The 26534-nt window shown below is 39.2% G+C and overlaps 2 protein-coding genes across 4 annotated transcripts in view; both read left to right on the plus strand.

The window, feature by feature from the left end:
• The first annotated feature begins 897 nt into the window (after window positions 1–897).
• Window positions 898–7773, plus strand: cxcl14 (chemokine (C-X-C motif) ligand 14). Its single transcript, XM_076149160.1, has 4 exons — window positions 898–1297; window positions 3042–3147; window positions 5917–6030; window positions 6342–7773. Exons 1-4 carry the CDS (start codon window positions 1234–1236, stop codon window positions 6355–6357), a joined length of 300 nt encoding a protein of 99 aa, XP_076005275.1. The 5' UTR covers window positions 898–1233; the 3' UTR covers window positions 6358–7773.
• Window positions 7774–8556: 783 nt separating this feature from the next.
• fam13b (family with sequence similarity 13 member B) overlaps window positions 8557–26534 on the plus strand; it is a 54548-nt gene continuing 36570 nt past the window's right edge. For 2 of the 3 annotated variants that reach the window (XM_076148843.1, XM_076148845.1), the window contains exons 1-5: window positions 8557–8778; window positions 18625–18770; window positions 20657–20866; window positions 24712–24924; window positions 25917–26094. In XM_076148843.1, coding sequence (XP_076004958.1) covers window positions 20701–20866; window positions 24712–24924; window positions 25917–26094 — 557 coding nt within the window. In that variant the 5' untranslated portion in view covers window positions 8557–8778; window positions 18625–18770; window positions 20657–20700. The remainder of the gene's footprint in view (window positions 8779–18624; window positions 18771–20656; window positions 20867–24711; window positions 24925–25916; window positions 26095–26534) is intronic. The other variant, XM_076148844.1, reaches the window with a different exon arrangement.

Genomic DNA, 26534 nt, shown 5'->3' on the forward strand with positions numbered 1-26534 from the left:
AAATAGCATCCATCTTCCAAGGTTTTCTGGTATCGCAGCATTAGAGAAATGCCAAAACTATAATGCTTACAGCCCTGACTCACTTCATCTCAGAACTCACTATATGGTAATACATATATACATATACAGGAAGGTTACTGGAACATTCCATGGTATCAAATGACCATTCACAGCAGGATCCCGAGGAATGTTTCTTTAAGTCATTGAGAACATTCCTCTTTCCGGAAGGATCCTAGAATGTTCCTGAAAGTTCCCAAAGCATTCTGAAAACACTCTAGAAACCAGATCTTTCACCCAAAGAGAATATTCTAGATTTGATAAGAAAGCTTTCCTGGGAGACCATCTGGGAATGATCCTCAGAGGTTATGTAAAGGGTTTATCATATAACACAATCGGAGCATTCAGAGGGTCATTTACAAAGAAACGTTCTGGAACAAATACACCACACTTAAACACACCAGATGGTTCTGAAAACGTCATCATAATAAACATAACCAAATGGGAATACTAAGAGAACTTAGCTGATTGTAAGGTAGTTTGTTACATTACATAACATTTGCCGGTTGACCCATGTGGATGGATGATGGGTGGGTGGATATATTTAGTCATGATTCAATGCACACACTCAGTTTCTTCAGGTGTTACTAAGCCTTCCATCAGCAGACACATCAGGCAATTTCACGCAACATGAGCTACATGCCATCATGGCAAGTGAAAACAGCAAACCAAAGCATCAAAGCATCACAAATTTTCCCTCCACAAGTGCGCATTTTGTGTTTTTCCATCCCTCCCTCCCTTTCCTAAGTTCTCCGCTTCTCTCTCTCGCAGGCCACAAGTGTTTGATTCGCTGCCTGGCTGTGCATATTAATGAGAGGAGGACAGCGGGCTGCTTTTTAAGAGCTGCTGCCTGCCTCTCCACAGACAGAGAGAGAGAGAGAGAAAGAGAGAGAGAGAGCGTGCAGGAGAGAGGGCGAGAGAGAGAGACTTGTGATTGGAACTTCATCCAAGCGCGCAGGACGCACAGGGTTGCACAATCAGCGCTCCAAAGGGAGTAAAAGCAGAAAACGCTCAGTGCTCCTTGACTTTTACAAAGCAGCTTCCATTGCAAGTGGATATCATTTGTTATTTTAAGAGTGTTTTACTCTTCTTTATGTTCTCAGAGAATCTGTTTGGAGAGTTTGGATTTTGAGCAGGTTCATTTTTTAAATCTTCCTTTTTCTATCTGTGAAGACCATGCATCGGTGCACAGCAGTGCTACTTTTGTTAGTGGTGGCCTTATACTTCCTGAGCGCAGATGGTAAGTTTGATGTTGTCTCTTGATTTTATGAAGAATTGCTGTTTTGTACTGTATTTTGGTGATGTAACTCAATAATGGTAATAGGCTGAATGACATTAGGTTTTAGTCTACATGTGTGTAAAGTTATGGACAGGAGAATTAAACATGCTGTATAAACAAAGTTTGAAATGGCGATGAGAAAACTTAGTGTGTCTCTGGCTCCACTGGCTTTTTTTACAACCAAAAATGGCTTTATTTTAATGTCATTAATATCCTTCCTGCCAGAAACATTTGTTGTCAATCTAATGATTAATGCTGGAACCAAAATACAAAACCCAAACCATTCTATTTGCACATTTTGAGAGCATGTTCACTCTATCTGTCCTGGCTCTCTGCCCCCTGTGTTTGTTTGGCAGCAAGACAAATGAAGTGGCCCATATGCACTCTCAACAACAGTTTAAAGCCAATGTCTGTGGGGCCATTTGGATGGGGGAGGAGGGGTTAGGGATGGAATAAAATGCCCTCTTCCCTTTGTGAAGAACCTTTCTGAAGAGGAACAAAGTGCTTCTCATTTCTTTGAATACCATACTGAATATAGCTGCTGTTCAATAGATTTCTACGTCCCTGCCACTGCCAATAGCACACATTTGAATTTGCTTTTGTAGTTATTTAGCTCAAAGCATATTGTGCTTAAATACTGTATGTCTGTACAGCATCAGCAGCTTTTGGGGAGAGAGACAGGCATCAATATTTTGCACAGAACTCATTTTAAAATCTCATATACAATATCTCAGTCCATGTAGAGATCTTGTGTTTTTCAGCAAATACATATTTAGGAAGGAGAGCTTACTATATAACTTCCCCTAGAGTGTTGCAGTGGTGGACTTTCCCCTCACCTAAACTCTCAAACCAGACTTCAGGCCGTATGTTTGGATAGATGAAGCTCAGTGTCTCTGAGTGATTACTGGTCTTTGTTGTCCTGTGTAGCTTTGCTAAATGCTGGCAACCCTGTGGGGTTTGTGACAGATTTAATGGGCAGCAGTGAGGACAGATAGCAGGTGATGGATGACCGAAGCCTTGGACTATCTAGGTCATCACCTCTCATTACAAATCCGCCACCAAACCCGATTTCCTCCGTGTGTAAAGCGGCACAGGCAGGAAAAGGAGCTGCAAATGAAATGCATAAATGCATTAAGTGTAGCAGGATTTCTACCACAGCCGAAGGACGCTGTAGTTTGTCTCCATCTTAAAAAGGCAACTAAACATTTTAAAGGGGAATACCAAAGCCAGTATTGCTCAACACAAAAGTTAAGATTATAAAAATAGCCCAAACAACATTTGCCAGTAATTGTTGTTTGGACAATAAACAATAACTGCCTCATGATTTGGATTTTCCATTGTATAACATGTGATATCTGTAGTGTTTCATCACTTGAAGAAACGCTGAAAACATGAAGCTTTGACAGTGAGGTGCCAGACTTCATCATCCTTTCTTGTCAGTGTGTAATTTAGACATAAATTGGGCAGTTAATCATTACTAAGAGCCAATTTACTGTCAAATCACAAAGAATTAACTTCTCCATCTTCCATTATCTGTCTTTGTTAAGTAACACAATCCATTTTCCACGTGATTGGTTTCCATTATTTTACTGAGCTTTTTAATCTCCAGTATTGCAACTTCATTATGTTACTGTGATAACAATCAAAATGACTGAAGACAAAAGTCAGTCTAATGTGTGTGTGTGTATATTTGATTTGTGAACAGCCTACAAGTGCAGGTGCACAAGAAAAGGACCAAAGATCAGGTACAAGGATGTGCAGAAGCTGGAGATCAAACCCAAACACCCGTTTTGCCAAGAGAAGATGATATTGTGAGTCTTTTCTCTTCTCTATCTTTCTCTCTCTTATAATTCTACTCCACTGCTTTCATCTGGCTCTCTTCTGGTTGGCATTCTGCTTCTATTCTTCATGATCTCATCTCCCTTGTTTCTCTTAGTTTTCTGCTTTTGCTCATCTCGTCTCTGCTCCTTCGTTCTTCAAACATGGACTGCGTGTGTAAGTGCGCATAGCTGTGTCATAAAGCAGCAGTGTTTGTACTTGTTTGTCACCTAAATATACAACAGCAAAAGTGCCAGGACTGCACTCAAAAACACCATGGAGCTATTTGGCAGCTGTGTACGAGCTATCAAAACATCCTGTCATCTGAGTTTAAGCACTTAGGGGGATTTATGGTGTAATGATAAATGTATGATTGAATTTTAACCAGCAGTTAGGAGCCTGTTTGGCAGAGAGGTAAAGAGAACATATTTTTACTGGGATTTCCACTTGACCTTCAAGTTAAGGGTGAATCTTATTTTTCAGACTTGTAATGATATATAATGAAGGATTATACGTATATTATGAAACAGCTAAGAATAAGTATAACATGATATGATGTGTTCATATACAGTTCGACATGCATCATTTCACACAAAGTCTAAAATCAGTGTAAATGCATGATATTTCCACTTTCAACAGTCCTGGGAGTTTATCACACCATAGCTAGCTGAAGCAGACAGGCAGTTATTATGTTCAATTTGACTGATTTTGGAATGAGACATAAACGTCCCTAATGACAACCAGGCCCTTTTCTTCCTGAATGATCAGGCACTGACTGACTCCAGGGCAGACAATCTGACTATCTCTTTTGATTATTATGAACTTGGGAAAGGTACGGACAAAAAATTTTGATAAGTCTCCCTCAGTCTCACTATGTGAAACCTATTGAAGTGGACACAACTGGAACACTTCAGTTTCTCCGGGGTGAAATAAGTATTCAAGGCTCTCTGCCGCCACCTGCTGCTTGATTTCAATATTACACAGAGAATAAAATCCACGCCATTGAGAAAACATGGACGTATGAAGTGTGATTTATGTCGACTCGATACCATACCAGGCTCCTAAACTAAGACAAAACAAATGTGCAATATTGCAAGAGCTAAATAAATACTTCAGGATACTTGATATAAGTTGTGTGAGCATATTTGTGTTTATCACTCGAGAAGAGATCTATTTACTGTGGAGGGGAATATGTCCAAGCATCAAAATTGAGTCTAATGAAGTTTGTGGGTGCAAATTAGATTTGGTTCTGTCAACTCGCAGGTCTGTTTTCTGTGCAAGTGTGTCACGCACCACCCTTCCTTTATTTAGGACTAGTCGATTAGCATGAGATGGGGGCCACCAGCCGTTGGTGCCCAGTGAAAAATGAGCCTCAGCAGGATCCGGAAAGCTAAAGAAAGAAAGAGAGAGGGAGAGAAATAGACGAGAGAGCCCCCTCTGGCCTTTGTTGTGGCTGTTTGGCTCACCGCACTCAGTGTGGCATTCTGAGTGGCCACTCCTAAACACACACACCAATTTGAAACCGTTTGTCTTTATCTCACTTCATTCTCTCTCTCTCTCTCTCTCTCTCTCTCTCTCTCTCTCTCTCTCGCTCTCTTTTTCCACTTTCTTTTAAATCTCCTTTGCCCCAACCAAAATAATCCCATTTTATCCTTTTTCTTGATGTATATTTTTAGTAACCTAAACTTTTTAAATCTTCTCTATTCCTATTCTACTCCACAACCTTATTTTACTTCTCTCTTACAATCGAACTTTTAGGTTCGATTGTTCTTGCACTTTTGAGGCTTTTGGCATATGTGTGCACACATTACATTTACATTACATTACGATCATTTGGCAGACGCTTTTATCCAAAGCGACTTACATTATATTACCACCCTTCGCAGAGGGGGGAGCAATTGAAGGTTCGGTGCCTTGCTCAGGGGCACCTCGGCAGGGACTCGAACCGGCAACCCTCCAGTTCTTAAGCGGAAGCTCTACCCACTCGACTACTGCCTCCTCCCACACACACTTTCATATAATGTCTATCAAACAACAACTGAACAACTGAATGGGCAGGAATGGATACCAAACTCTTTATTCCAGTTCTAATAAGTGGTAATAAATGCATCTTTTTAGAGAGTCAGACCTTTTCTCCTCGAGTCAACTCATTTAACATCCAAGGTCCAGTGAGCTTTTGAGTGTTTCTCTTCATGGAGAGGCCCTGTGGCATGGTGGGTATTTCTCCCACAATTCTCTAATTTGGGGTGAATATGCCACATGCAGGCAGACTGTCTCTACCGCTCTCTTCAGCACTGACAGGCTAATGCTTGTTTCAGGGAGTTACAGACAGATCAATTGCATCATTGCTCAACAGTAATGGTCTTTGGCTATTGCTGAGTAACTGGTGATCCTATACAAGCTGACATTTTGGATGCAAAAGCTCCTCACCTTGGAAATGTTACAAAGAGCTTAGGACATTTGGGAGAACAACATCTCACTCAAGGAGACTTTTTACAATATTCAGCTTCATGTCAGAATTTCACCTCACATACATCCCAGTTTAGAGAATTAGACAAGCAATACAATATTGTATAGGTTAATAATTACAACACAACCTTAATTGAAATTAAAATCCCTATAAGGAAAGTAAGAAAATAAGAATATTCGTTTTTACAAGTATTAACTGTATTATTTGTGGTAAGATATTCAACTGTAATTTGTCAATGATATAATTTAGTAACATCCAGCTTTGTGTCTCTCTCTCTCTCTCTGCTTCTCAGTGTGACAATGGAGAATGTGTCCCGATTCAAAGGGCAGGAGTACTGTCTTCATCCCAAGCTTCAGAGCACCAAGAACCTGGTCAAATGGTTCCGTATCTGGAAGGACAAACATAGGTAATAACCTTGAGATTTCCAGACAAAAACATTCAATTTTATTTTTCTACTTTCATTTTATATTCAGCTACCTCAGAAAAGTCCCCATTGGGCCCAGATCTGTCCAAAGTAGCTGCTAGATGTGAGCCCTTCTTAAGTTTTAGATTCTAAATGTTCCCTTATGAACCAACATCCATTATGGCTGTCAGTTGTTGACATAACTAGATATGTCCAGTGGCTCATCTATGATCCTGTATTGATTGTCCTGTCCGCCACAGTTATAAGTGGCAGAAACGGCAGGCATGATGATGGCACTTTTATTTCTTTCACAGGGTGTATGAAGCCTAAAACCTTGGCGACCCATCATGTGTGGATCAAGTGAGACAACAACAACAAAAAAGACAACATTGCCACCAGGACTGTTTTATGAAGTACAAGATGTAATCTACAATCACTTTGTACTTCTCCCTCCTCTGAGATCTTTCAATCACATTAAGAAATATCTATAGTTCATATAATTAAGCTGGTAGGCTTGCTTTAGTTGGCTATCAATCTTACTGTCACTCACCACTCCAATCCCTACAACTGTAGTAACTCGTCAAATAGAAACCGCTCTGTGGTCAACAAACCAGGTAGGTTTGTTCAGTCATTCTGTAAAATGACTTTGCTTTCGCTTTCTTTTAGACTCCTTTCAAAGCAAAATATGTGTGTTTCTGAAGAAACGGTAACTTTCCGTATTCACTTCATATTCACAATGATAAGTACAGTGTAATATTTGCTGTGTGTGTGTGTGTGTGTGTGTCATATCCATACCAGACACGTGTCAAACAAGCACAATACTTCAACTATACAAATATAATACCACTTAACCTGCGGGTATAGTTTTATTAGAAAACAAGAATACAAATTGTTGGTTTGTGCCATTCCTACTCATACTGTTTGTGGATTGGAGTTTCCTACAAACACAATAAGAACTGCCTGAAGTTTGCATCATTTCATTTCATTGTTTGAAAGAAAGATTTTCACCCCAGGTTTTCAAATGTGAACGGTAACACAATGAAGCAATAATCCATTTTTAAAATGGTTCCAATGCACTATCTGATAAAATTGTTACCGAAAATGAGTACTGGACTGGTACATGAGATTAAAATGGGGGATTTTGAGCATTGAAAAGGAATTATTTCACTAATGTCATTAAAGTTTTCTCAACACCGTGCTTATTAATATTTGAAATATCTGGCAGTCACATAATTTGTACTGCTGATCATTTCACTGAATATTGTCCACTGCACTGTTATAAGCTTAGCTGTCCATCACTAGGTCTCCTTTCAGTAATGTCAAATGTGTTGTTATTTTGAATGCTGTGGATACACATTGTAATAATGACTGTCCAGTGTTGTTTTGTTGCCACCAATCACCATTCACACAAATACAGTATATCTACATATATACAAAACACATGTTATTTCTTTATCTTTTGAATAATGTGCATTACTTTTGTTTTGTATCTTATATATAAATATATACAATGATGCATTTTGTAAATGGACCAATATAGCCTATATGTTAGTAAGAATGAGTTCATCTTAAGACTTTGTAGTGTAATGTATATTGTATTACTGCATTATAGTTGTTTTGCTATTTAAATCTTGGTTTGGTAACAGATATTTGGAAGGTGAGTGTTTGGACTGGCCCACCAAACACACAGTCAAACATTCCATTGAGTGTAAAACTATAAACACAGCAATAAAGTGTCTAGAGCAACTCTTCTCTGTCGTGGTTTCGTGTATTTTTGTCATGCAATAAAGGTAGTTAAAGGAAAGGAGCAACATTGATCATGATGATTGAAAATAAGGTGAGAAGGAGAGAGAGGTATTGTAATTGTGCTATGAGACAAGCTGTCCACTAGATGGCGGTATAAGGCAAACGTAGGATTGATAGTCATTTGACTAGTAAATACAGTATTTATTTGCTATTGGCGCTCACAACCACGCGCACGCACGCGCACGCGCACACACACAAACAGAATACATTTAGAGACAAGTATTGTCATTTTTTTTAGCATCTATCTATCTATCTATCTATCTATCTATCTATCTATCTATCTATCTATCTATCTATCTATCTATCTATCTATCTATGTACAGAATACTTACTATTACTATACCATTTTTAGAATTGCAATTATGCAGAGTAGAAAAGTAGTAGCAGTAGTAGAAAACTGATCTTAGTGATAAACGATCCCAATACTGTACTTATACCTAACGCACAATAGTAAAACTCCGTTTATGCCAGTTCAATTTAACTCACATTTCTGGCAAAATATAATTACTCTACACATACTTAAGAAACACATGTTGCTATTAAAGTTGAATAGATTTAATTATGAAATAAAATATATCACCTAACGTGTTTCATGAGGAGGTATTTGTGACGTCGTACTGTATGTCTCTGCCTGTGTGGGGTCAGTATTTGGCAGCTGTCTCCCGCTGTGCTGTGACTGAGGGGCGGAGTCAGTATTTGGCAGGTTCATCCCTGGAGGGTGTGTGTGAGACGTACTTGCTAAGCAACGACCTGCAAACGGGCATCAGACACTCCGAGCAAAAACAGGAACCACATTATTTTCCAGTATCTTTGCGATGTCCACGACATTATTTCTCCAACATCTACTCTGATTTTATCGAAGTCGCCGTCTCTCCACAAGCCGGCTACTTAAAACAAACCAGAAATTAATGCATCTGGCTCCGCGGTGCTGTTTGTTTTGACCTGGTAAGATACCTTGGAGCGACTGCTTAGCATTAGCATTAGCTCCCTTATGGCTCACTCAACATCTTCCTTGCTAACGCTAGCCAGCCAAGCTAACTGTCTCTAATGTCAAATTCATTCAGTTGTGTATTTCATTTAAGCTTTTTCTTATTTTATTGTCTTCGTTTGGCGTGTTTGTGCCTTTGTTTAGCGGTTCGTGTCCAGGTGCAGACCGTGTTTGAAACGTTTATGGTTTAATTTTTCCTGAATATTTGAAGCTAGCTGCAGCAAGCTAACGGGGGCTACGGTTGGTAGTTGTATCACATCTGTGCCTCCTCTGAAGGCACAGGAGACTCGACGGGCAGGAAAATAAAAGCAGAATAAAGAAATCAGCACATTTAAGACTATGAACCCTGTTTGATCAACTATTTTATTTAAGCAAGCGTTTTTTGAAAGTTGTCGCTAGTTAATACATAACAGTTGTCTGTCTTTGCTGATGTAACAAAGATGTAGTAGTAGAGAACCGACGAGTAGTCACTTGTGTTGTAATGATATAAAATATACGGGAGGATTTTATGCTTTCTGGAGTTTATATCCTTTTATTTTTTTTATCAGACCCTGTTTCTTTCGGTTTCTATTCTGTTTGTTGCACATCACGCAGACTGATGTTTGGGCTTTTAAAAGTGCCAGTGCTGGAATGTTCTGGACGTTGTACGACGGTGGCCATAATTCGTGTGTTGGTTGGTCCTCATCTGTAGGTTTTCTGTGTGAATGAATGAAAGAGCATTTGTGGTGTGATAATTATCTTAGCTAGACTGATTTTCGTTCCTGCACTCTGTCAAATCCTTTGCACATTGTTATGATCACATCTGGCCCTGGTGCTTTAAATACAATGGAGTTGCCCTCAGATAAAACAAATTGTTCTAACGCACAAGTCAGGAATTGTCATGGATTACAAAATCCACAATGTGTTCAATTCAATCACAGCTCAAGCAGCACAGTAATGGAAAGTGTTGCATTTGATCTTCATGTATGGGTTTATCTTGAAGGATTGGTGTAAAATCTGCCATTAGGTTCAGTAAAGGTTAACTGGTTTGTATGAATGCAAGCTGTTGTGTAAGAGAAGGCAAATATACAGACAGATGGGGCTAAAGGTCAGCTTTGCAGTGGTGCTGATGTTGGAAAATGTTGGCTTAACTGTTGTTAAAAGCAGCTGCTATATAAATACCATTTGGCATGAAGATGTGCTATTTACAGAGTAGACCCCTTGTTACAGTGTGATGACCACACAGAGGTTAAATACTATGGCAAAGTCGTTGATATAAAGAAATACGACTCTTTGGCATTGTCGTTACTATCATACATTAGTAATTGTAGTTAAATCTCTAACCTTCTTCGTGAAGGATCACACGTATCAACATACCAACAGTGTCAAAACCGTTCGACCTCCTGCAGCGAGATAAGACCGCCTATGTAAGATGACCCATAGTGTTTATATGGAAGGAAAACACACACAGCAGTCACAGCAGTGTCATTACCACTCAGCTGCCTACAGTGTGGGATTGTTGTTACCAGGTCACTGTGTGGTTGTTTTCGACTATGTGGACAGAGGCCAAGCTAAACTCAGAGGTGGCCAAGATCTCTGAAAACCTGGAGCCACTCGCCTGGAATTTCAATAGATTTTGCCCCATTTTGCTTGTACTTATAACAGTATGAAAAAGGTGCTTATTAGTATTGGATTAGTAATTTCTGGTGCATATTTATATAAATAAACATTTTTGTAGCCTTTTTCGTCCCCAGAGTGGTCATGATGATATGAAAAATCTATTCAAGTGTCGGTAATTAAATATATATTTATGTTAACGAGGATCTTTGTAAACCCACAATATTGAAACACAAAGGGCAAAAAGCAAAATAACACAGGAGCCCTGGCAGCTTCACACAGTGTGTCAATGACCTGGCTCAAAGATTGTGTAAGTAAGTGGAGAACATGTCCTAAGGCAGCTGGAATAACAAACAGTTCTACAGAAAAATAACCGTTTTTTCAAATTACTGTAAGAAGGCACAGAAGAGAGAGAAGACTTTATGCCTCATTCCGATGTATTTAAATGAAAAAATTAATTAAACTGCGAGCATATGAAAATGACCTTGAAGAAATTGATATCAGAGCCATAATGTAATATGTGACAGCAGTGGAGAGATTTGATCGTATTCGCTGTAGCATTTTCCCTTTTAAATCAGGGCTTTTGTCACACACACACACATGTGTGTATATATATATATATATATATACATATATATATATGTGTGTGTGTGTATGTATATATATATTTTGAAATATTGACAATAATTGACAAATAACCTATATAATGTGTCGCTTAATTGATTTTTCTGTCATGTGCCAATGTCATAGTTTTGCCTGAAACTTGTTGCATGAGACAAATTTCCCCTTGATACCAAATCTAGAGCCACACAAACACTGAAGCAGAAGCTGGCACTATAGCTTGAGAGTCCAAGGCAGATCAGGAAATCACCTGCTGATCAGCTGGTCAGGACAGAAGTAATCCTGAAAAGAACATCTATTAGATTTAAGGACGGCAATAATATCATGCAGCATCTGCTGGAAGTGTCAAGTCACAGACGTGAAGTCCCATGAGTGGAGATACAGGAAGACACAGTCATAGGCTATATCTGTAACCTTTGGCCCATTTTCTGCTTCTGTTGTATTTTTGCGTCGCTTTCAGCTGGTGGCCGTGGTATTCCATTTCAATCCTGGGGCATTTTCATGTAATATATTGGAAGAAAAAAATATTTTTGACATGGTGATTGCTTTGTTATATTTATAAGATGGAAATCAAAGAAATCTAAATAATGTGCACAGTGGACTGCCCAGTACACGTTGCAATCATATTTTCTTGTGAAATCTGCTGCATGGTCAGTGCCGTTATCATGGAAAGAAGTTGTTTTCAGCGTTAGATTGCAAAGTAGCAAGTCAGGAAATATGAACACCAAGAAAAAAGAGCACTGAATTCTGAAGCAGTCTTATTTACTTTCCAATGTCTGTTTTTCCTCTTTTTTGACTGACATACAGAAGAATAGAACCGCCTTCTGTTGTGTGTCTTACCCGTAAATCTTCCTGATTGTGTTCCTATCGGAGCTATAGAACAGGATTTTAGTTTAATTAACTTGGGTGTCTGGTCAATGAAACCTACTGCTGCAAGCATTTTTATACATGATGCTAACTCGGACAATTGCCAAAGCAATTACAGTATAAGGTGCATGTGGGAAAGAGAAGTTTGACTCTTGGCCACAGAGCAACAATTGAGCAGCAATCCTGATTGATTGCAGTCCATTTGTCTCTCCTTGTTTTGGCTGAACACTGTGCTGCACATCTATATTGCCACAATCCTACTCATGAATGAACCAAAGGCTTTTCATCTCTGATAATCTGAATTTTCTAGAGCAGTGTTACAAAGTTTTTTACAAGATGAATAAAAGATGGGATTATGCAAACAACAAAAGCGGGTAAATCTTTATTCAAACTTTTTCTTCCTGTATGCTTTGCAAGCCAAACCCTAGAACTGCTCCGTCAGTTTGCTTTGTCACTGTTTGCATGCTGCTCTGCCTGCTCACTTGACAGTGGACTCTCTCACAGCTGTTGTTTTGATCTGTTGTTTGCACACAGGCACACACATGCACCCAGATGGAAATGACTGGACAAGTGCTATCGGACATAAGCTATTTGTTCCACGTAATGTGTAATTAGGCCAGGACTGTTTATTGGAAAATATTTAACCATAGGCATGGGGTTTCCTCATTGATTTACTCTATTCTCATTTCTCAGTGCACCACCACTGCTTTCAGAGCTGTCATGCATGTACCAAATACGAAGACAGCAGATGGAGAGAGATCTTGTTTAATACCACAAAGACAGAAGCATATTGGCTGGTATTTTAGTGCGCAGTTGTCTAGAAATTTCCATCAGCGCGAGACAGACTGAAAGAGAGGTGATATAGTCGATACTAAATCAATAAAGCTCAGTGTCTTTGTGGCAGACAGGGCTTGGTCAAATGACTTGAGCAAAGCTCTCCTAAGGTCAGATCACACTTAATATTTGACGGCTAGATCTGTCTAAACACATCTAAGACACTTTAATCAAAACCCACAGAGGTTTTATATATATATATATTTATTTATTTTTTATCTATTTTTTTGCTGATATATATGTGTATAGCGCTATATATGTATAGCGATCAAAGTAATTCATTATTTACATATATATTGTGATACAGATCACCCACAACATTAATGCAGGTGAAGTGAATAACTTTGGTGATCTTGTTTCATTGGCAACTGTCAAGGGGTTGGATATATTTAGCAACAAATAAACAGTAATTTATTGAAGTTGATGTGTTGGAAGCAGGGAAAGCATAAGGATCTGAGCGACTTTGACAAAGGTCCAAATGTCATGGCGATGCGACTGGGTCAAAGTGTCTCCAAAACAGCAGGTCTTGTGGGTTGTTTTGGGGTTTTTTCTTTCTACTCACTACCAACGTTGTCTCCTTAAGAACACTCATATAGCCTGTCAGCCTGTCTAGACAATGCAGTGGAGAGTGATATGAAAGGTTTGAGCAGGCAATGATAACCTGGAGTGTAGTAAAGCAGCCTTGTCCTTGATAGATCACCATTCAGGGATCAGCAAATGCTATTGAAATGTCCTTTAGCAGGGCACTTTACTCCTTGTTGCTTGAGTAGGTACTCAGTATTTAAATATCATTTGCCGATTCCACCTGCAATGCATAACAGAGTAATGTTGCTTAATTATATTGGGATTTTATTGAATGTTTCTTCAATGCCCAAAATAAATTGAAAAGAAGATGTACTAGTTTGGTAAAGGCCAGAGATAATGTGGTCTCATAAAGCACATGTCCCCTTCAGACTTGAGCAGCCAAACTATGCTAGGCTAGTGTGTTGCAATGTTATATATTTAACAGACTAGACTGCCTGTCTCTCTCTACAGCTCTTTTTGTTACTGTCACTCCCTTTCTCCCTGCTTTCTCATTTTTCAAAATCCTCATCTGATACATCTGAACAGCTGATGAAAAAGATTTGTTCTGATTCAGAAATGACCCAATGACAAAATACACTTTGTTGTATATTTTTGTTGAAGAAGGCATTTGACATGACATTGCGCATACAGTTACGGGACAAAAAGCATACTCTGTAAAAGAACCTTGAATCCTGGCTCATACCAGACATGCTTGTCATCCTGAGCTGGGGTGGCTGAGACGAGAATATTCAGAATGCCAATTTCCTGCTTTTGCTCGCTGGGTTGCCCAGTTTGTGACATTTATAAATTCTGCCAATTGGCATTATAACAATCACATTTAGATTTTAAGTATTTTACATGAAGGCAAATTGAAAGGTTAGTTGGCTCAAAGAGGACCAAAGTCTACATTCACTGGCCTAGAAACTGCAGTTCCCACCTAATTTCTTTGATATCTTGACTTAACTTGCATATTATATAAACTATTAATCTCTGAGACTTTCAGTAATGGCAAGTAACAAAAGTAACTTACCCTTTTTTAATATCCTTTGCCCAGATGTTTCACCATGCAGTCTAAATCCCCAATCAATAACATTTTCTAAAACCACGTAGATACCACGCAGATACCAAAATCTATATGTTTAAAGCAATAAAATTAACAATGTCTCTCTTGACTTTTTACAGTCTCAATCCTAAAGTAAGAACACACTGAGTAAGTTAGGAGTCTTCAAATTAGAATGCTTATAATGTGTTTTTCACAAAGCCTCAGCCCTATCTATTTTCTCCTTTGTCTCCCTTGCACAAATCCACAAATGTGACCTTGCAGGTATTGAACCTGTGACCTTCCTGCTAGAGGGCACTTTCTTTACCTGCTAGGCTACCCTGCTCCTGTAGTTTCAACCCTGGATCTACCCAAATGCCAGATTTAGAATCAAACTGAAATCTGATCATAGGTTTTTTTAATGCTGCCACCACTGTGCCTGGCTTGTAAGAGTGAAGCAAGATGGATACAGATTTCCTAATGGATTTCTTCCATGTACTTCAATCTGGTACTGCTCTTTGTCAGTCTTGTCTAAAACCTTTCAGTTTTGTCTATCATGACACTTTTTGCAGAATTGTGGATGAAACTGAAGTATCTTTCTCTCTGGTACTTTAGTTGGGCGCCCCTCTCTACATTTCTCCCTGCTTCATTCTCAAGTTCTCTTTTGGCTCCTTTTCCCTTTGGTCTTCTAGTTTTCTCTCTCTTTCCCTCACTCACATTAACCTCCTCTCTTTCCCTTCTAACAATGACCCTCATTGTAAAGCAAGAGGTTGTCACGCATGATATCTGGGATTAAGACACACCGACAGGCAGAAAGAAAAAGACCCATTATGGACTGTTCCATCGCTGACGAAAGCCGCCACTGTAAAGGCCTTTTATGGTCCGTTTTCATCACAGACAAGGCAACAGTTTGAGAACATTGAGTCCCCAATCTCCCTGGGTGTCAATGTCCTTGTCTGTCAGTCCTTGCGACCATTAAAGCTTACGTTTGTTGGTGGCACTGTTTTTTTGGCCAGTATTTTTGGCTTAAAACTAAATGGTAAACATTAGTAGCATTATTTAAAAGAAGAATATTTGAGGCAGTGTGTTGGGGTTTCCACTGTTTTCATGGTGTTCTGAGTCTGAGCACAGTAATGTGTTCCCCTTTTTTCTTCCTGTCGGTGTTCAGACTGAATACCTTTCAGGGGGGAAAACAGAGCAGTTTGAATGTCCTTTGACCCTATTATAGGGTCAAGCTGTCCCAGAAGCAAAATGGCAAGACCTCTGTTGCAGGATCCATTCACTGTGATGTTTTTACATTCTTATATCAAATTGTTAATGCATGGTTCCATCCAACGCATTGCTGCCCACACAGTAAAACTGTAAAGGGATAGTTTGGGATTGATATTCATAGATCGACAATTTGGTTAGTTTTGTACAAATGTAGAAGTATTCCCTTCCCTGAAGTAGGACTGTTTTATTGGATAGTATTTTTAGCTAAGACTAGACTAATCATAATAATATTTCAGTTTTGATCACAGTTTATGGCCATTTCTATGACAATGTATTTCATTATTATATCTTTAGCGTTTTTGTGAGAACAACACAGCTTTACCTGGTCTTCATGTGCTCTGTGGTTCCTTTTTTGATTCGTTTCAAAGAAATAAAGAAAAGAAATCCAGATTCAATAGTAAGATTTTTACTGGCTTTTAAAGAGGCTTTGGGCCTGGTTGTGCCAGTTCAGTTGGTTTTGGAAGCGATAGAGTCTGAAGAATGCTGTCCGTGCACTCAACAACCTTTGTGAACAAACACAAGACTCTTTAATAACACTAAGCAAATAGAAATCTTTGGAACGAAGTTACCTCCTACAGCCAGCAACAGAGTATATTGGATATCAAGCCTTATTTGGTGCATGTTAGAAATGTAATGCTTGGTTGCTTGAAATGATATTGCACTGACACAAGCAGACCCTACCCTCAGTAGATGATGTTTGGGTTTCTGTTGCAACTAAAATGCCATATTTGTAGCTGGCACAAAACAACTTTCATTTGGCCTGACATCAATGAGTCATACACATTTACAGGTCAAATTTAAGCAAATATGTTTCAAGATTTTGAGTAGACCAGGCCTTTCGTGCACTACGGTGCTATCTGCCAGTGACTACAGCATCTGGGTTCTCCAGTTAACTCAGAATTCTGAAACATGGATAACTCAAAGCAAAATTGTTTATACTTGGAAAAACTGTGACTAGTACAGTTTTGATATCGCACTTCTGCTCTAGCACTTGTATGCTCTTAGCTGTTGGTTTTGGAAGGAAATGCACTTATAATTTCTTGTGACCTGAAGTTCTTTTATCTACCTATGTTGAATGCACTTATTGGAAGTCGCTTTGGATAAAAGCGTCTGCTAAATGACCGTAATGTAATGTAATATCAGAGTTTCCTACAGCTATATATACATATTTCAAGGTTGCGCCAAGGTTTGCCATTTCTTCCTGTTATTTGCTTTGTATGAGATAATATCTATGTATCAAACTGTACAGAGATTACACCGGTGATAGATAACTAATTAACTGCACAGAAATGGTCAGTTTATGGTAGAGATTTGACTAGATTAAGAGTAAATCCCCTGCTTCCTTAATAAACTAGAACAAATCCAAAAATAACAACTCCTTTCCAGTAGCATGTTAAAAGTTTGTAGCAATGGGTGGTCTAGAATCTATTGGTAATTCATGGCAATAGATTTTATTGGCAAGTGGTTGTAGCCAAACACAAAAAATGTTTGTTATCAGGTACAGTTGTATCTTTAGCCAGGGTATATAAAACTAAATATTGTTAGAGGAGCTTTGGGTATTGTTATGATTCAGTGGTGTAACTTTTTCTGCAAAATAATTAGTAACCAAACCTTCCTTTTTTAAGTATATTTGTCTATTAGGATTCTAGTTGTATTTCACTTTCCCTTTTTGATCTCTTCCTCTAGTTGCCTCCCTCTCATTTTCTCTTGCCTTATGCATCTCCTTTTCTTTCCTTTTTTTAAGGTCTTTCTATCTGAATTCCAATCACTCAGACAAGTAGCTGGCTGTTTTAATATTTTAGCACGTTGCCATTTTTCTGCACAGCTTAGTCCATGGTATAAGCTTCAAAGGATTGTGTATCTGTTTGTGAACAATTGTGGACTTGCACGCACACACATCTTCCGCCTAACATCTTCCACCTATTTTGGCACAGGGACACAGCATATTTATTTTATTTACTCTGGGGAGTTAGTGTGTCTGTGTCTCAGATGACTGGTTTGCGTTGAGCAAGGAACACATTTGCACCGTAACAACTGCAAGCACACACATACACACAGGTATTGAACCGATAGGTGTATTTGTGCACATATAACATGCTTACAAACACAGAAGTGGTACCAATTAACAAGCAGATTCAAAGTGGCAGTGTGTGCACATTTACCCTCTGGGCATGCAGGGACATGTAGGACACCCATGCACCTTTCCAGCCTATTCTGCATGTGTCAGTTTGATTATTGTCTTCTGTCCTTGCCTTTAGTAGGCTCTCAAACAACCTGACATCTCATGCCAAGCCTTGAAAGTAGAGATTGGGTGGGTAAGATAGAGGTGACCACAAAGGGAAAAATGGAAATGGCTAATTTATCTTTATTTGTTACCAAATCATCCAACTGGAACTAATTGGAGCTTCTTCGAAGGAAAAGCACACAATCTTGTGCATTTCACTTGCTTTACTTTTAACAACGTAATAGTTTTCCTTGTGTGAAATACTCTCGTTTTGTGTCAGAGTCTGCTCGTTAAGTCCAGTAAAACCACAGCGTGTGTTCATTAGCGTTATTTCCACTGTCAGCATGATGCTTAAATGTAATAAATCACGCCTGACATTAATAACAGGGGTGCGTGGGCTAAGTCTGAGTGGTCATATTATGATCTTGTGTGTAACCTTGATTTTCTGTTGATTTTCTGTGTTGTCATGGCCATCTGCAGCCATGTATTAACAGATAGTTTGCATGTGGTATATCAAGCATTTACCTAAGTCGATGCTTTAATTCCTTTTGTCAATTGGTCAGAAGTACTTGCTGCCCTTTGTCTTTTGTCATTTTTGTCTTAGTAAGAAATCTCAAAATGCCTGATCTGCGTTATCATCAGTCATATAATTTCAATGCTAAAATGTGTAATTAATGTTAACTGTTAACTCCCGCCCCCCCCCCCCCCCCCCCCCCCTCTCTCTCTGTGCTGCTACCCTCTGTTCCATTTTTTTTCTTCCTTTCTCTCTCTTTGACCTCTGTATAGCTAGAAGGGGATCCTGCTAGGGATTTGCGGTCTGTCAATGAGGAACTACCGGCTCATCTTCTGCCACAACCTGAAGCAGCCATAGATGGTTCAGCGGTTTATTGGCCAGGGGAGGAGAAGATAGGACACACTTTCACTGCTACACGGTGAGTCCACACATCTGCATCACCAGTTGCCCTAAAGTGTCAGTAGGTAAGGAAATTAGACACACATATGAACGTCCTGCCATAAGTAAATCTCTTTAAATGTTGCATGACACAACACCCCGCATGCGGGCCGCAACATTCTGAACATTAGCCCAGATGACCTAGTATGGAATGGCTCTCCGAACTGGTTTTTAAACTGGTTTTCAGATGAAGCAAACATGTCACAATCCCAAGAAACATGTGAATAAATTGTTCAACTGAACTTGAATGCCAATGTCAGCGTCTCCTGCTGCAGTCTGAGGAAGTGACAACAGTTTCAAATGTCATGTTGCCAAGAAATATTTCTCCAATTTTACAAAGAAAATTTTGGTTCACGCCCCATTTTGGTATCTCTTGTTTGTGTGCTGCTGCAGGTAGAATCGTGGAAATGTTTCTCTACCTGCTGCACAAGTATATCCAGTCTCCGCCATGCTTAATAAGCACATTATGGGTGAACGTCCTGAGGTCCAGCAAATGAAATACATTTTATTTGAATTGGACACAGAGGCAGGTGGGGTGGCGGTGTATACATGGCATTAGGGAAATGCACTTGACTATGCAAGATTCTGTCTCCACTGCTCCTTGATACACTTTTGATGAGAGCTGACTTGCGTGTTTACCATTTTACTTGTGTACCACTATGGAGGTAACAGAGATGGAGAAATTATGTGGCAGATGGAGAAAGCAGATAAAGAGGAGAGAGGAGGAGATAACGGACTGTCACTGTTCAGGTCGACTGCTTACTTAACAAACTCATTTTCTTTTGTTTGGCTTTTAAGTATTTATGAGAGTGTTATTGCTGTATTTGTTCTGGTGGCTGTGGATATTACGTCTTTTAAAAACCCATCACATCATTTTGTGTTTGGAGTGTGATGTTCAAGACTGGAAAGTGTTAAGTACATATTAAACTGTATATACTGTATATTGCTGTGTTGATTTAATGAAGGTATACATTTTGTGTTTTGATGAAACCATTATCAAATGAGACATAGTGTAAATGTAATCTGCCTGGAACAAACTCAAATCATTGTTGATAGTCATTTGCCTACTCTCCTGACAAGCAGACTGGAGACCATCTGCCGCTGTTTGAATTCAGATTAGTCTCCATCCATCCATCGAGCAACTCAAAGTTTGAACACAAATGACTGTAAAACTCTTCCTCCCTCTTCTTTTCATCACATTTTTGGAGTCGGAGCCATTGACTGTGTCCTGTTTGTGTTAGTACAAAGGAGTGATGATTTAAGAGGATACGACATGGATGAAATTTCTTTTGGCTTGGCAGCAATACCTTATTTATTCATATCTGTTTGCCAACAACCTAACCACTTCGCTTGCTCTGCTAACCTAATATACCCTTCCTTCTCTCCTTCCCATGGCTCCGGGAGTGCATGAGTGTGTAATAGTCACATACGAGTTAACCATTTAGTCTCTGTTGCATTTTAACAGTTTTTTTCGTCCTACAAGGATCAGGTGTTAGTGCGCTTGCAGGCCAGTGGTGTATCTATCTATCTATTTGTGCAATCGCTGGCCCCCTCCTCCCCTTCTCTCTTGTTGATGTCACAGTAGGGGAGGGCCCGGAGCTCTATGACAATAGGTGACCAGCCACTCCCATGTGTCTGTTTGTATGTCTGTGACTGAGGAAGAGAGAGCCATTGTCGCTGTCATTCTAGGTGCACATGTGTTTCTTTATCACTCAGAGGTGTTATGATTGAGTTTTCTCTACACTTAACGTCACGGTGTGACATGTATGTTGAACACATGTAGTGTTTTTTAGTGTGTAACATTTTTTCTTAAATATTTACTCCCCTTTTTCTTCTTTCCTTCCACCAATTGCATGTTTTCTGAAGACGTGAGGTCTTGGCGGGGTTGTGGTGAGGAGGTGGAGGGGGCCATGAGGAAGAGCGTGTCTCCGTTGCCAGGCAGCGAGGGTGGAAGCTCGGCCACTACCACACGGGTTTTTGGCGTTCCTTTGGAGGAGGTGACACATACACACACAATCAGTGGGCATGAGGTTCCTGCGTTGGTCAAACACATCGTTGACTACATTGAGGAGCACGGTGAGTGATGGTCTCACAAACACATACACACACACACACACTTACAAATCACTGATGCAGGTTTTTCTTATGTGTTACTGACATGGTGTTCTTCTAGTTGGTATTGTGGCATTTGCAAATTTTAATTCCAACATTTTATGAATTCACAAAATTTTATGTTTCAACTATAGCTGAAGAGCCAAAACAGCCTTTTCAGTAAATGTTTGTAAATAATATTGGGTCTTTTATGTCTGTCTGATTCATACACACCCACACATTTGGAGTGATTCATTACCATTTTTGTTGTATTTGACACAGAATCTGTGAAAATAATAACAAGAGGTTTTTGTGCAGGCATTCAATTAAATGTGTTGCAGTCAATTAAAGTGTCACAATCTGTTATGGTGGCACTGACATGGCACTGACAGTTATCCTAGCGACACATTTAATTTCATCCCTCTTACTTTTACATGAAACCGGTCAAGCCACTGTGTAGGAATTTCCATGCATCAATGAAAAAAAAGCATCCGAAAAACTATCCAAATTGAACGTCTATGAACATGTTGCAAAGCTCTATAGGTACTAATATACAGTATATATAACAAATATATACTAATTAGATGCAGATATCTGTTTCTGCAGGAAATCTTGTAAATCTTAAAACATTAATACTGCTCTACCACAAATTACAATAGCATATTTCTCACCTTTGGGATTCTTTAACACCTGTCTCATCTTGCCTAGTAATTATCAGTTATCTAATTGGATTGTAGTAACACTGATTTATGTGTCATCCATGTTTTGTCTCTGCATAGTTTATTCAACCAGAGATGCAGTCCCTTGTCAGGAGCTTCCATTCAAATCAGTGTGATGATTTTATGCTTCAAAGGCTGCAACCTGGTGTCACCCCCATGCTTATACAGAGTTGTCACACTTGCTGTCCTTGTATTTTCCCTTCACTCTTTTAGATCAAGCTAGTTGAATTAGAAAGACTTTGTAATTTGGTTTCTCACTTAGCTGAGAATGCAATGGTACTCTCAGTGAACAAGACAGATCTTAAAGGGTGAGTTGATGCAGAATAAAAATAACATATTCAACAAATTGTTGATTAAACATGTTGTTTTTAATATAGTATGTTGTATTGTGTTCCCTTTGCACGTTCACGGAATTCTGTCAGTTTGACTAAATGTGCTGACCCACAGCCTTTGATAAGACTGCATATTGACTTAAGCCGCAGGTCAGTTTGCGCTTCCGCACGTCAGCCGGCAAAGATTTGCTTGCGGCTCGCGAGGCGCAGGTCAGTTTGCGCTTCCGCACGTCAGCCGTCACAAAGTTGACAACGCACTCCGTGACACATTCACTTGAAACCGTGGGACTTTTTTTCGCCGCAGCTTGTTCTCCGGTTGCGTACCATGCTTTCACCTGACGCGGCCATCTTACACAGGGTTATACAAATCGACGTAGTTACGTAATCGAGTAGTCGATTTAAGTCGACGTGTCACTCCACCCCTAATAATAACGGCATCAATCAGCTAGGGTTGTTTGAGCCGCGAACTGTCATTTCCAAGTTGATATTTCTTAGTACTCAATTATATCAGACAGCATTCTGTGTTGCTTCACTGTCTAAGATGCACCCTAGAGTTGACTCTCCGACTACAATTACCTCATCATAATCCAAAATATGTCATTAGTGTAGATCCTGTTTTTGTGATAAGATGAACTCTGAATGCCCTGCAAGATTCTACAGTATGCTTCCCTCTTCATTTTATAACAGTTCTGTCAACTAGAGCGCAATCTCTGACTACAGAGTAACTGAACACTGACTTCCATCCTGAAGCGTTCCCATTAGGAAGTCAGATCATTCTCAAGAGTCAAGATGAGGTTGGCATGTCAGACTTCTCAATAATGTTTTTGCTCAGATAGATGATAGAAACATACAGAAAATCTGCTGGCAATGGTTTAGATCATTGAGCTACATGAGACCACCAGTACAATTCATCTAATGTTATGTAACCCTTCTGAACACACCTCTTATCCTCGTCATGCTGAGGACGGCACTTGACATGTTTATTTTCGGTAAGAACCCTAAATGAGACATGGAAATATGTCCTTTCCTTCTGTCGAGATTCGGGAAGGCGAGTTCTTTCGAATATTAAAGTTAACATGGCTCGTCAACAGAATAGCGTGCATGTGCATTGGGAATAACCACATCACAACCTTGTTTTTGACAATTCCATTTCTAATGTCTTTTCTAAAGCTCTGATGGGCTCAAAGGGACCTTTTCTTGTAAAGCCCGTGAAGTCAGTTGAGTTTTTTTAAGCTGTTGGAATGAAGCTTCACCTCAGTTCCCCTCAAGTGAGCAGTGAAGCAAGTTAGCAGTTTCTGTGACTGGGGGCTGACCAACCATTTGAAGTTATATAATAAGTCTTTTTAATCTTTCCAGCGTCTGCTGCTGCATTAATTAGAATGGTGCTGCCGGTGCAAAGAGTTATACAACCAGTAAAAAGGCTTTAATCTCTCTTGTTTAATTTGTATGTGATGCCAGAGGTATTTTGAAGAAGCAGGGCATCTGAAATATAAAGAAGGGAATTTGGTGATGTTATGGATGTGATGTAATTATACAACCGCTGCCAAAAACACCTACTTTTTCAGCTTTAGCTGTGCATACTCCTGCAAGTTTTTTGTCAACAGGTTCATGTGACAGCATTTTACATGAAACCAACTAAGCATTATGCAAGATGAGCCACTAGAACACCATATAAAAAAAGAAAACATGACAATAGAATAACACTTTGGTAAGGATCATTAAATGTTAATGTTATGTCATTTTATTACATAAGACGAAAACCTAAAATGGCCCTTTGAGAATTGAAGACTAGCCAGAATTATCTTACTGTGCAGAAGTGTCTGCATTTTCAAGTCTAAAACTCAGATTGGTTCTCACTGTTATTTTAGTTCAGATCACTATTGCATGTACACACAAACACCCATAATATGCACACAAAAGAGGCTTACAAGAGGCTTTTAATTATTCATTGGAGGATCTCTCTTTAATTGCGCAGCAGACAAGGAATTTACCTCCAGAAAGGTTGTACACAAGTCTGATACAGTACTTGCCAAAGTTGCAGAACGGGTTGGCACACCTATAGCACCTGACATATCAATTACTAGACAACAAAGAATCAGACCAGAGCTGTGGTTCATTCGATTCCTCAGCCTGTGGGCCACACACAAATTTAAACCATAACATATGTTAAAAATAACGTGGATGCTTTCTCTTAAGAGCTTTGAAGATCAAATGTAAGCACATTGTTAGACCAGGACTGTGATGACTTTATACTCGAAGTAATGAAGTAAATCTTTGGTCACATTTGTGTGTTGGCTCATTCCATATTGTGTAATAGAAAGAGTAAGCATTTGAACAAAGTCCATTAGTTTGATTAATCAAAGTCTAGAAGAGCAGTATTTAGAGAGAAACCATATGCTTCAGCCATCATGCTTGTTTCTAGCCGTATTTTTTTACATGTTCTATTGTTTATGTATATATTTATATATTATTTGTGATATATATAATAATATATTATTTGTGATATATATATTATATTGTTAATATATTGTATACATATCTATTGTATTGTATTGGAACAGTGTCATAAATTACATAGGTGGTTGGGTAGTAAAGGTCGTTGGGATCATTACAAATAAGGATGATGTATTTACCTGGCTCAGAAAATTCCAATATTCCAATATAAAAGTTCTACACTAATATAGAATGTGAATTATGTGCCTGTTGGTGATTGTTGTTGCATGAATGGCTGTTTCTGTCTATTCATCCATCAATGAATGTGATTTATTTTCTCCATCAGGTCATCTAGACCTGGAAGGGCTCTTCCTAGTAAATGGCAACGCAGAGCGTGTGGATTGGCTCCGCCAGCGTTATGAAAGTGGTGAGGAGGTGGAGCTAGAGAAAGAAGCAGACCTGGCTTCAGCTGTCAGTTTGCTGCGGCTCTTCCTGCAGGAGCTCCCTGAACCCGTCATTCCTACATCAATTCAGGGACACATACTACAGCTACACCAAGGTGTGTAATGGGCCTGTTTTTTTTCTTCTTTTTCTTACTCTGCCCCCTTCAACATTTTTTTGGCCAATTTTCACAGTTTTACGGGCAATTCATGCCATTGCATGAATTGGATAGGAGACAACTGGTAACTGTTGTCTCTTTGCTGTCTCAAGTGTAACCATCCAGAATATCCAATTCTTAATATCAATACAGACAAAGAGAGATGGAAAAAATCTACACTTCATCATCTACAAATGGTACAAACCACTGTGAACCAAGTCAGTGTTACTAAATTTGCATAAATATATAGTATATTTGCGAAATTTTTGAAAACATGAATTGAAAACTCGTGGTATAACAAAGTGTTTTCATTGTGAAATTTTTATAGCCACCCACAACAGCCATGTTCATTGTTGGAATACACCAAATTCATCCAATCAACACATTCAGATTTTGCAATTATTAATGGGTAGCATTTAGGAAAATTACAGTTCATTATTAGAGCAGAATTCTCCTACTTTTTTCTGTTTCACTTTGCTCTGTCCTTATTTTCCTCTGTCTCTCTGGGATCATCTATTGTAATCCTCTTTCCATGATGCTAGTTGCTCCTGTTTCTGTCATCCAGATTAGGCTGGGTTGTTAACAGTGACTATGTCACTTTCACAATTCATGTATACACTGATCTCTATTATATTCTGCATTATTAACTATTGTGCTACGGGGTGCTAAAGGATGGCATAATTCTTGCATATTTTCCTTGATTTGACCATTTTCAGAGGGTAACACATAATCATATCAGCATGTGAAGGGGACCACATAGGATACAGGACTTCTTAACTCTTAAATCACCCCACATAAGGAACTTTGTAATAGTATTGAGCACATCCTGCAAAAAATGTATCATTAATAATGGTAATTGCTGTGAGTACAGATTCTGTATCAACTTGGTTTTTTGTGATTATGATAACAGTCACATGCAATTATAACCTTATAACCCATAGTCTACTCTGCAGATTACAGTAATGAAGAAGAGCTCTGTAGGAATTTGAAATACCTGCTGCAGCAGCTTCCCCAGCTGAACTATGGCCTGCTTCGTTTCCTGTGCCGCTTCCTTGCCAGCGTGGCATCACTTCAACCAGACACCTGGAACGTTGGGGCGCTGGCCGCCGTCTTCGGTCCAGACATCTTCCAGTAAGTTACCTGTCAAGGAGAGTTCAGTAATTACAAGTGGTCAATCTTGCACATCAAATTAAATTTTCAGCACAGGTAAACAGATGTGTAATGGCTTTTTGTGCAAAGTTTGAGCTGAAGCAAGTTTGAAGACGACAGCCACAAGAGATTGAAGAGTTCACTAATGTTAGGCTTTACTGCACTGGACTAGATGGGAGTTTTTAATTTCTTTTTTTGAGTTGTCTGAGATCAGAGATGGTGCACTGTAAGATTGTTGTACTGATGAAAATATGATTGACCTACATGAAAAAAAATAAGTTGCATGGAGGGTGTACAGCACATATGATAGCACAATACATAATGTACAATGATGTAAACACAAATTGCACCAGCATGTTCATGCTCCAGTTCTTTCATACTGATGAGACAAGTGTAAGAGATGCACTTTTACACGCGCGCGC

Source organism: Genypterus blacodes, unplaced genomic scaffold (assembly GCF_046128005.1).
Source record: "Genypterus blacodes isolate CSIRO-AG114 ecotype Tasmania unplaced genomic scaffold, CSIRO-AGI_Gbla_v1 ptg000044l_1, whole genome shotgun sequence".
Lineage (NCBI taxonomy): Eukaryota > Metazoa > Chordata > Actinopteri > Ophidiiformes > Ophidiidae > Genypterus > Genypterus blacodes.

Bases quoted from the DNA above. Each gene is read 5' to 3' on its own strand.
- cxcl14 (XM_076149160.1), top strand. From the start codon at position 1,234: ATGCATCGGTGCACAGCAGTGCTACTTTTGTTAGTGGTGGCCTTATAC. The intron at 1,298-3,041 runs GTAAGTTTGATG...ATTTGTGAACAG, and splicing joins ATACTTCCTGAGCGCAGATG to CCTACAAGTGCAGGTGCACA. The intron at 3,148-5,916 runs GTGAGTCTTTTC...TCTGCTTCTCAG, and splicing joins TGCCAAGAGAAGATGATATT to TGTGACAATGGAGAATGTGT.